The 10,918-nt window shown below is 44.1% G+C and overlaps 1 protein-coding gene across 2 annotated transcripts; it reads right to left on the bottom strand.

The window, feature by feature from the left end:
- Positions 1 to 5,605: 5,605 nt before the first annotated feature.
- On the bottom strand, positions 5,606 to 10,395 carry cimap1c (ciliary microtubule associated protein 1C). 2 transcript variants are annotated; one of them, XM_062963448.1, is made up of 5 exons: positions 9,947 to 10,395; positions 9,663 to 9,843; positions 8,706 to 8,816; positions 8,286 to 8,399; positions 5,606 to 6,512 (listed from the first exon to the last, which is right to left on the bottom strand). In XM_062963448.1, exons 2-5 carry the CDS (start codon positions 9,784 to 9,786, stop codon positions 6,028 to 6,030), a joined length of 834 nt encoding a protein of 277 aa, XP_062819518.1. In that variant the 5' UTR covers positions 9,787 to 9,843; positions 9,947 to 10,395; the 3' UTR covers positions 5,606 to 6,027. The 2 variants fall into 2 exon arrangements, with proteins under 2 accessions (XP_062819518.1, XP_008117394.1); XM_008119187.3 differs by lacking the exon at positions 9,947 to 10,395 and having other exon boundaries at positions 9,663 to 9,870.
- Positions 10,396 to 10,918: the final 523 nt, after the last annotated feature.

The following is a 10,918-nucleotide window of genomic DNA, read 5'->3' on the forward strand; positions in this document are numbered from 1 at the left end:
TGAGAGAAATGTGGAAGATGAAAGTTTGTTTAGGTGAAGGCATTTGGAACTGCTGAGACAGAGCATGCAACAAAGACAGACTCACTTTTCCCAGAGGCTTAGAGATAAGGAGAGGAAAAGCAAGTGCATGAGAAATGATGTTATGGGAAGGATCGAGGCCTTTTAAAGTGGTTCCTGCTGATACAATCATTTGTGAGATTGTATTCAGGTGAACAGCTCTCGGTTTTTGGGTCTTTTCTTCTTGGAATTCATGTATTCAAGTTTCTAAGTTTGTTCTTGCTTCTAGTCCATGTGTGGCATGGGTTGCCTGCCTTGGATTCATGCTACCTTGTCCATTGATATTTTTTGGATTGACTAGAGACTGTATTTGAAAAGATTTTGGACTCTCAGCTATCTTGAAAATAACATTTTGAATATATTCTCTCTTTTGCATTTGCTTATTTTTTTATATACTCTTCTGGACAGAGTGTGATTTGTGGTGGAAAGATGTTTCAGGGCTCTAGTGAAACAACTGCCTTGACTCAATGTTGTGGAGTCCTAGGAGTTGTAGTTTGACAAGGTATTTGGCCTTCTCTTCCAAAGAGGGCTGATGTCTCGCCAAACTACAACTCCCAGGAGTCCTGGACCCATAACCCCTGTGGAAGTGGATCATTGATTGCATTTTAAATCTGTTGGATTTTCGGCCAGTTGTGTTTACTATCTGTTGAGTTTCAATTCAGGGGTAGTTTCATTTGATTGAGTTTTCAATCAGTTGGATTTTAAGTCAGGTTTATTTTAATTCAGTTCAGTTTCAAGTCCATTGCATGCATGAATTCTTCTTATAATTGGAAAGGATCCAAAATGTCGTCCACGTATGAAACATGTCATAGCAACAATGGAGTGGGGAGGAGATAGGGAGAAATTCCGGTGAATTCAGGGCACCATTTTCATGCGTTCAAAGACCATGAATAATTTATGTGGCCAATCAACTTAACAACGCAGCCCTAATATTCAAATGCATTGAGGGGGTTTGACGGTATGTTTCTATGATAGACTGAGACGGAGAGGAGAATTAACATGTATGCGTCAAGCTGCCGTCAAAATGGAGTGAGTCGTGTGGCTTGGAGCCTTGCTTGGAAAGGCCTTTAAAACCATTCAGGTGTAGAGAAATCTATGGAAAGGCAACAAAGTAAAATCGAATGGGAGTGACACCATAAATCAGGCGCATTATGTATTTATTTCTCCACGTTAAAATCCCGGCCCTCGAGGGAGCCATCCAAATGAATACATGTTTGAGCATTGCTGCATGAAGGAAACAACAGGGCGCGTAATGGAGGCCAGCAATGTGACAATGCTCAATTCAAGAACGGGAGCTTTAATGGCTAGGATTTAGTAGATGTTTGCATATTTAGGTCCTACAGAAGTAGTTGGAGATGTTGGAAAGTCCACATTGAGTTCAAGGTGGTGGAAGCAGCAGCATTCATGCATGGATACATAAGACATATTTTTCATTAATGCTCAATACACATCTTGGAGATTCCCGTGTTCTGTCTGGAGATCCCATGCTACGTCAAGTCATGTCCAACCTATGATGATTGGGTTTTCTTGGCAATATTGGTTTAGAAGTTTTCCCTTGCGTTCAGCTAAAGCTGCAAAAGTTGGTTTCCAAATGGCAATTCAGACATAAACCAGTCTTATCTGAGAGTTTTCTATATACTGTAAGACCCCCATATCCAAAGATACATCACTAGGTGGATTGCAATGACTTGACATCGTAGATGCAGGTGCAGATATCCATGGATATGGGATCTCCAGCTACTAGACTGAAAAAGCATTCATCTCTCCTTAAAAACAGTACTACCAATGCACATTATAATGCTCAATATTGTTGTGACTCAGCTGGAACCTCAAAGTGACTCTGATGGGGATTATGGAATTCAGGTTCAAGATGACTCTGATGGGATCTATGGGATTCGGGTTCAGAGTGTCCCTGCTGTAGAAGTTGAGGAACAGGGAGGATTTCCCACAGCAGGGAATGGTGTTGATGATACTGAAGCTAGCCAGTTGCAAATTGACTCAGGAAGGGAGGGCAGTTCTCAGTCTGATAGCATGCAGACAGACGCTAATGAGCTGTCTGGCCTTGATGAAACGGAATCTCTAGATCGAGCTGGCCGTTTGGAATTCAGGGTTTGCAGGAGTGTTAGAATAGCAAACAAGAAGGAGGTCAGAGGCCAAAGAAATGTGTTCATGCTATGCAAGGGGTATCAAAACAGTGTGTTGAGAGACAAACCTTTGTCAAAATAACTTCTAGCTCAAGTCAAGAAGCAAGCACTCGCTTTCCTGGATTATCTTGCAGCCTTTGTGTGTTCATAGGACTTTGTCATGCATTAATGGGACCTTATTTTATGCCTTATGATTTCTTGGATTATTCTTTAAAGCCTTATTTTGGAACTTTACTTTTGTTTTTTAAGAACTGTTTATTTCCTATTTCCTAATAAACTACAAAAGACTTCAACCTGTGTGCAGCCTGGTGTATAAAGCAAGGTGAAACTAGCCTGAGGTACGACAAACATGGTCTCTTGAAAAATACAGTCATGGGAAGACCTTCAAACCGATGATGATCTGTTCCTCCTAAGAACGGTCAAATGCCTGCTTCAATTGTATGTTCTCAGTGTGCTCCTTTGTGTAGAACAGAAGCACGGAACTGCACTATCGATCCCATCCTGTGTGTTTTGACAGATATCTCCTGCCCAGCATACATTTGGACTGACATCCCTGGAAAACTGGAGCAAATGCTTTGTGGTCTTTTATTGACCTTTTCAATAACCAGAAATATCAGGTGGAGAAACTTCTTGAGGTTATCCGATCCCACCCACAAATGGGAGTTGGGGGTGATGGGTGAGGTGTTCTGTGGGCGACCTAAACCTTCATTCTCAGCCACTCAAGCTTGATGCACTGTGATAACCTTTCATGGTCCTTGCCCTACTGGAACATCTAGACTTCCACCATGACATTAATTGAAATAATTGGTCCAAGTCACCTCGGGGTGATTTTGTTCATTCCTGATGATGTGTCCAAAGCTTCAAAGCACGTGCAAGGATTATGTCTCACTCAAGAGATGGAAAATCCACTCTTGGGATGAGTCTACATGCGCATGAAAACCCAGAATTGACAATGTTCCTCTGTTTCTGGTGAGAATTGTGGGTTATCCTAGGTTAAATCAGCTTCAAGCAACTTTGACGGATGCTCTGCACACACAACGGTAAACCCAACTGATTCAATGGAACAATAACAATTTGGAACAATAACATCAAGACCTATTTGAGATATCCATGGGACTGTGTTGACACAAAAATGAACGGAATATGTTTATTTCCCAATGATCTTAAATCTATATATATAAAAGAGTGATGGCATCAGGGCAGCGGACAAAACAACAAAACTACAGGCCCCCCAACCTATAAATTTGACGACACAACCCATCATTCACGGCTCTAGGTTGATACAACAAAAAGAAAAGAAAAATAAAAGTCCTAATTACAGGGAGAGAAATAATAGTTTTTATCCAATTGCTGCCAGTTAGAAGGCTAATTTCCGCCCACTTGGTCTCCTAGCAACCTACTCAGCCCAGGGGACAGGCACAGTTAGGCCTCACTTAGGCCTCTTCCACAGATTATCAGATTTTAACTGGATTATATGGCAGTGTAGACTCAAGGCCCCTCCACACAGCTATATAACCCATTTAGAATCTTATATTATCTGCTTTCAACTGGATTATCTTGACTCCACACTGCCATATAATCCATTTCAGTGTGCATACTAAACATAAAGACTACCATACAACAGACATTCAATACCACCACTACCTCAACAATTTCTCACCAACACCACCAGACAACGCCACAGCAACGCGTGGCCGGGCACAGCTAGTGTTATATATCTGCATGTATGTGGCACCAATAGTATGACATCCAGGCTACCCATGAGACAGGATATGAATGCTGTGCATAGAAAATGCCAAGTGAATATGCATGCATAGATATGATACATTGCATGAGCTACATAGCCCTCTTCTGTACTCGGTTGTCACTGCAGTGTGCCACACTGTAGACCCTTCCTACCTGTGTGTGTGTTCATATCTGACATTGCGTTATAAGTATGTATTTGGCATTAATGCAAAATGTGCTATGCACATCCATGCACGAGGCACGTTTGCCTGCAGAGCAGCAACATGTGGATAGTTCTGCTTTGGACTGAATGTGGACCTCCATCTCTTTCCTTCTGCAATCTATTCCCCCGAAAACTGGGCCAGCATCTTTCACATTCTCTTTTGTGTTGGGCGGCAACCACCGAAAGGAAAAGAGAAAGATTTGCAGGAAACATGGGACAATGCTGCCACCTTCCGGGGAAGTCTTGCAATCCTGCTGGAGAAGCTCAAAACATATTGGCCACTCACAGAGCAGGTCCAAGGTAATTTTAATGTGTAGGCGAACAGAAATTTTGCCCCCCCCCCCAACCAATAACTGAAAAATAAAAGCGTTGGATAAGCGAAAATGTTGATAATAAGGAGGGATTAAGGAAAAGCCTAAATAAAGAACAACACTCAAGGGAAATCCAGACAGGAAGCAATCAGCTTCCTGGACAGCTAATACCTCCCAAAAAAAGATTATCCCAGGCAAGAGGAAGCCAGGCCTTGAAGCCACAGCACCATTAAATGCTAATCAAGGTGATTAATTACAACATCCACACCTGCCTCCCAACGGACAAGAGCTCTTTCTCCCACCCTGGACATTACTCCACAGACAAATAAACCCCACTTGCCTTGCTTCCAACAGACGGCAGAGGGCTCCAGAGTTCTTGACGCGGGTTCCGGAGTACCCAATGTGGGCTCCGGAAGGCCCAGCGCAGGCTCCGGAATGCCCGATGTGGGCTCCGGAAGGCCCAGCGCAGGCTCCGGAATGCCCGATGTGGGCTCCGGAAGGCCCAGCGCAGGCTCCGGAGTGCCCGATGTGGGCTCCAGAAGGCCCAGCGCAGGCTCCGGAGTGCCCGATGTGGGCTCTGGAAGGCTCGACGCAAGCTTCCAGAGCTTGCGTCAGGCCTTCCAGTAGGCCGGGAGGCCCGAAGAAGGTCTGAAGAAGGCCCGAAGAAGGAGCTGGGGTTGGCGCCATCTTCCCGGGGCCTCACTGCGCCCCTGGAATGATTGTGCCACAGGTGACCGCCTAAATGGCCTCGCCGGTGGACCACCTCTGGCAACTCAAGTTATTATTTTTCATAGGAGAGACCTCCTGGAGTCTCTGAAGTTCAAGACTCCTCATGGAGTCTCTGAAGGGTCTCAATCCCATTTATGTAACCCCATTTACGCATACACAGATACCAAGAGAAGCTTCTGTTGGCCTAGCCGAATGTCTACTTCCTTCCAGCAGCTCCAACAAATGCATGGTTGAGGAGCTACATCCCAAACAGTAAACCCAAAATATAAGGTGCATCTCAATCTAAAAAGTACGCGGGGAGGAAAAATTCTCACAACACAACCCATGGCTGATGTCCATCAAGACCATCTTTCCCATCTGAAGGATGTGAAGAAACATTTAATTCCCAATGAAGGCTAAAGAAAAACACAATGCAAGGGGAACTTGGTGGTTTGGTGAAAACATTAATACTTTATTATGTCTAAATAGTTATGAATGATGTAAGTTGTCCTTCTTACCTTCAGGATAGTAAATTCAAGTGGGGAAAGGGAGATTTATACTATGCTAGGTATGTGCCTTAACGCTAAACACTCATATAGTTGAAAGATAAGGAAGAAGGAAGAATGGAGGTGGCCCGGACCATGACTAGATCTATCACGTTGGAGAGAAGGTCTCTCAAAAACATCTTATGGCTTAAGCTTAAGCCAAAGCTCAGTAGAAGTTTCTATAGACCATGAATAAGTTGCTGACCAAAAATGAGTCCTTTGTGCCATGGTTGTTGAACCTGTGGCCAGATATGGCCTTAATGGAGGTGTCTCTTTGGATAGGACCTATCTCCACCCATTTGACTGGACCGCTTTCATTCCTTGACTATGCAAACTGGGGGAGTAGTGTGAGTGTATTCGGAGTGGCGAATCCCTAAGCTGAACCGTGGTGCTCGTGGCTTGTGGGCCATGACCAGCTCGGCATTGTAGTCAAGGGGTCCAGGCATGTAGTCTTTGCTGGGGGGATTGAGCTTTTGCGATATGCTGTAGGCCGGCTGGCGGTGGAGGTAGACATTCGGCTCTGGTCTGGCATGCATGGCCGGACCGGGACCTTTGACCAGATCCTTGGCGTAGCTCCACACTGATGCGCTGGAAGCCATTGTAAGGCAAGGAGCGGATGGCTTGACAACTAACCCAGGACCCAGTGTCCCTGGAAGGGTGTATTTGTTGGGTCCTGGGGTCGGGCTGCTCTCACAATAGCATGTCCGCACACCTATGGTATATGCTGGGGCATTGGGTTCTTCAATCGGGTGTATCTTCTCAACGTAATATTCATTTGGGGCAGGAGTCGGGATAATTTCTGCAAGCCAAAAATAGATGGGAGGGAATCTGAATTCTTTACAGCTCCACAAAATATAGGAATATATATCTTGCACTCATTTGACTCTCTACAGTTCATACTACAGTATATGTGAGGTCTCCATGCCTCACTGCTTCTTCCACTACGGAGCCATGCTCTTTCCCATGGAACAATTTAGCCTCTCCAGCAGTGTTTTGGCCTTCTCCTTCTAGGTCAAACCAAGCAGAGAATTACTTTTCTAAAGAAAGCCAAGCTTTAAGCTTGGCGGCAAAATACCTGCCAACCACTCTTCATATCAAGCTTTCAATCATCAACGTTGGTGGCTTTCATGTCTGAATTTCCATTCAGTTTTGGCCTTTAGGTCAACATATTATGAAAGGGATCTGCTCCAGGAGTCGTCACCTAAGAGGATTTTTGTATAATCCAGAAGCCAATTTTTCATTCCTGAAATGAAAAATGTCTTGGGCTTCCATAACATTGAATCGCACTGGAGGACTTAGAAAATAACTAAAGGAATCTTGTGTTGTCGAAGGCTTTCATGGCCGGGATCACAGGGTTAGTTTAGTTAGTTTCTCCATACCTCACAACCTCTGAGGATGCCTACCATAGATGCGGGAGAAACGTCAGGAGAGAATACTTCTAGAACATGGCCAGACAGCCTGGAAAACATACAACAACCCTAAAGGAATCTTCTCTCTAGGCCTCCAGTGCAATTCGATGGTCACAAACATAGTCCAGATGGTCCAGAAGAACATCTAATGGATTCTTCCAGCTAAAATAACCAGTCGCCCTGATGCTTGAGGATGCTGGGACTCATAGTCCCAAAAAACCACATTTTCCCCAAATTATTGATGAGGGTAGGGGAGAACAAGCGACCACTAAGTAATTTAGCCCCACATCTTGTTTACAATCGTAGGTCTTCTCTTTGCCATTTGTAAATATCCTGGCTCTTTTAGTATGTTGTAAGTGGCGATCCTCTCCAATCCCTATTCCGACCAATTTTACAACCAGAAGATTTGCCTGTAAAACTGGAACGTACTGCTGACAAACCCCCCAAGAGACATCTTCACTTGTAATTCACTCTCTCTTAGCACTAATTCCATGCGTTGTCTCCTGGGCACTTACTAGATTACGGCTCTAACGCTACATAACTCCTTTGTATTTCCCTGATGTTATTTCGGTGGCTTTGCTGTCTATTCATTCCAGCACCGTCAACACTGCAAGTTCCCTTGGCTTCGGGAAAATGAGATGGCTCCAAATTAAGTGACCAAAACAGGCTTGGCATCTGGTGCCCCCTTTCTTTCCCTTCTGATCAGGTTTAAGGAACACCCCCATAACATGTTTGAAGAGGAATTTGACTGTTGTGCCCTAATCATAATATTTAATACTTCTAACATTCACATAAATAAGAGGGAGGACATGGGAGCCAATGGTTTGGTATACTCTTTATAGGATCTTTGTTAGCGACCAGCATGTCATCAGTATATACCTTAACTTTAAATTCTTGTCCTTTTATCTTCACTCCTTTGATATGTCTGTCTTCCCTAATCTTAATATTTAATACTTCAAGCATCCATATAAATAAGAGGGGAGACCTTGACTTTGGTTGGTTACCTTCTCATGGAGAAACAATTCCAGATTTAACCAACAAAACTTTTCTTTCTGGGACTGAATTGAGAAAGGCTGACATGCACCCCAAAGTCGTGTGGATTTTGTTCACCTTTGCTCAGTACCATTGATCGACAGCAATAACACAGGCAGCCTCCAACTTACTTGTGACCTTTCTCCCCTGCTGCATGCGGAATGATGCTGGCTTCCATATTCCTAGGTGCGAAAGGCTGGGATCCACAAAATAACAAGGCCCGGGGCTCTCCACAAATGCAATCACTTTCAAAAAGGAAATAAGAAGTCGTCAAATTATTGAGCTGGAAGGGAACATAAGGGAACATAACAACCCGCTGTACTCACAACTACGCACACATTGAATAAAACAAGGATCGCTGAGTGGTATGGAATCATGGCAGCTGTCGTTATGCAAGATCTTGGGCCTTTCTTGATGAAGAGTGCTGGTCTTTTACCAAACTACATAGCATTGTGCCATGGCAGTTAAAGAGATTAGATGCACCCACAGACGCCCTTCAGATGTCTCCAGGACCCCAGAACCATTTTCCTTGGGACATTTTCTCTCCTTACTTTTTTCATAGGATTTCACACGCATAGTGTAAGCTGGTTCAGTATATTTGGTAAAGTCGTGGTCCTTAATCCCAGTGCAAGGGTGTCTTCCATATTTCCCAGGTCCTGGCCCTGGAAGAAAATCAGAATCACGACGAGAGAATGAATTCAAGATATGGTGGAGGAGAAAAGATGGAGGCGACAATAATCTACATCCCATCTTTTACCCAATTGGGGTTATAGTTACACACACACCCCAATACAAGATGGCTCCAAATTAAGTGGCCGAACAGGGTTGGTGTCTGGTGCCCCCTTTCTTTCCCTTCTGATCAGGTTTAAGGAACACCCCCAAAACATGTTTGAAGAGGAATTTGACTGCTGTGCTTTTTGTGTGTGTTTCAGGAGCGACTGCAAGTCACTTCTGGTGAGAGAGAATTGGCCATCTGCAAAGACGTTGCCCAGGGGATGCCTGGATGTTTTGATGCTTTTACCATCCTTGTGGGAGGCTTCTCTCATGTCCCCGCATGGAGCTGGAGCTGATAGAGGGAGCTCATCTTCACTCTCCCCGGGTTGGATTTGAACCTGGCAGCCTTCAGGTCAGCAACCCAGCCTTCAAGTCACAAGGCACCCACTGTGCCACCGGGGGCTCCCATTGCTGTGCCCTAATCTTAATATTTAGTACTTCTAACATCCATAGAAATGAGAGGGAAGACATGGGAGCCAATGATTTGGTATACCCTTTATAGGATCTTTGGTAGTGACCAGCATGTCATCTGCATATAAATTAACTTTAAATTCTTTCCCTTTTATCTTCACTCCTTTGATATGTATATCTTGGACACATTCCTAAAATTACCATGAGGAAAGGAAGCCATGGATTATAACAAATTCTATTGAAAGGACCAACAGTTGGAGAGACACTGGGGTTCTCCTTTGCTTTGAGTCTTCTTTGGTTCCCCCCAATAGTATCCATCTCACCTTTATATTTGGCACTGATTGAGGCATACTGCCTACTGCCAGGCAGCTGTCTGACTGGAGACTTTGCCAAAACAGGAAGACGCTCTCCCGACGGAGCACAATTTTTCCTTCTATGTATTTCCATTGGAAAGTCCTGGAGGTGACCAGAGCTGGGGGCCACTTCAGTGGGTCAATGGGATCCCTAGAAACAAAAAGTACATCAGAATGAGCTTGGACAAGTTCCTTTGTTGGGACAAACGACTGCTTCCAGCATCTCCCCAGTTGAAACAAGATGTACAAACAACCTGATCTGGAAGATGGTAACCCTATGTCATTCTTCTTCTCTGCAGAGGAAAGAACGGGCAATTGCAGAACGTGTAGACAATGACATTCCTTTTTGGAATCTCCTTGAGAACTTCCAGAACCTTTTGAGGAATGAAGAATGAGCTGAGAAAGAACATAACTTGGAAAAATTCCTTTTGGGAAATTACATCTCCTGGAATGCCCTAGCCAGAGAGATGGAAGTTGTCATCCACAAAAATATATTTTTTCCAAGCTTTGAATCAACACGCTTTGTAATTTTCTGCTATTACTCATTGTACTAAATCTAAATTGATATTGACTATCAATTATAAATTTAAATGATATCAATTCCATTTGCCTTGACTCATGCTGCTGCTGATACTATGAATTGTCCGTCATGGAACGGATTGCTTAGATTCTCCTCTGCGTTCCTTCAAAGTTTCTCCTTCTCTGGCCACAGACTCCTTTTTTGGAACCTAAACAGCTTCCCAGGTTCCGCTCTGCCGTTGCCAAGAAATTGCTGCTGATGCAAGTCTGGAACCAGCCGTGTTTATTTCCATATTGCCATGGTTCTGGCAGAATATTAGGAAAGCAGACAGGGATTGTACGTGCAGCATTGACCAAAAGGCTCCCTGGCAGCAGAAACATTGTGCTCCTTGCAACCAGTGATAGTATCTACACTTGTAGGGTGGTCCGTCCGCTCCGGGTTTGAGTCTGAAATGTAAAGTAGCAATCCAAGGTGTTGAGATATGCCAGCACTGAATGCTTAAAAAAAATTCTTGGTGTGCCATTCGATGCTACAGCTTGGGTAGATCCTTTAAAGTTCAGGATAAGCAGAAGACCTTCTGAGCTTTGGAGGGACTCATGACTCTAACGCCCAAAAAGCTTGTGATTGTGGTTTTCCGTGGACAGTGGCAACAAAAGCAAAACAACAAATGATTGTATTGATAGACAGTCATATGTGCATTGTTTGA

The sequence above is a fragment of the Anolis carolinensis genome, unplaced genomic scaffold (genome assembly GCF_035594765.1).
Source record: "Anolis carolinensis isolate JA03-04 unplaced genomic scaffold, rAnoCar3.1.pri scaffold_11, whole genome shotgun sequence".
Lineage (NCBI taxonomy): Eukaryota > Metazoa > Chordata > Lepidosauria > Squamata > Dactyloidae > Anolis > Anolis carolinensis.

Bases quoted from the DNA above. Each gene is read 5' to 3' on its own strand.
- cimap1c (XM_062963448.1), bottom strand. From the start codon at position 9,786: ATGGAAATACATAGAAGGAAAAATTGTGCTCCGTCGGGAGAGCGTCTT. The intron at 8,817-9,662 runs GTGAGATGGATA...ATTTTCTTCCAG, and splicing joins AATCAGTGCCAAATATAAAG to GGCCAGGACCTGGGAAATAT. The intron at 6,513-8,285 runs GTAAGTTGGAGG...TTTGGCTTGCAG, and splicing joins GCAGGGGAGAAAGGTCACAA to AAATTATCCCGACTCCTGCC.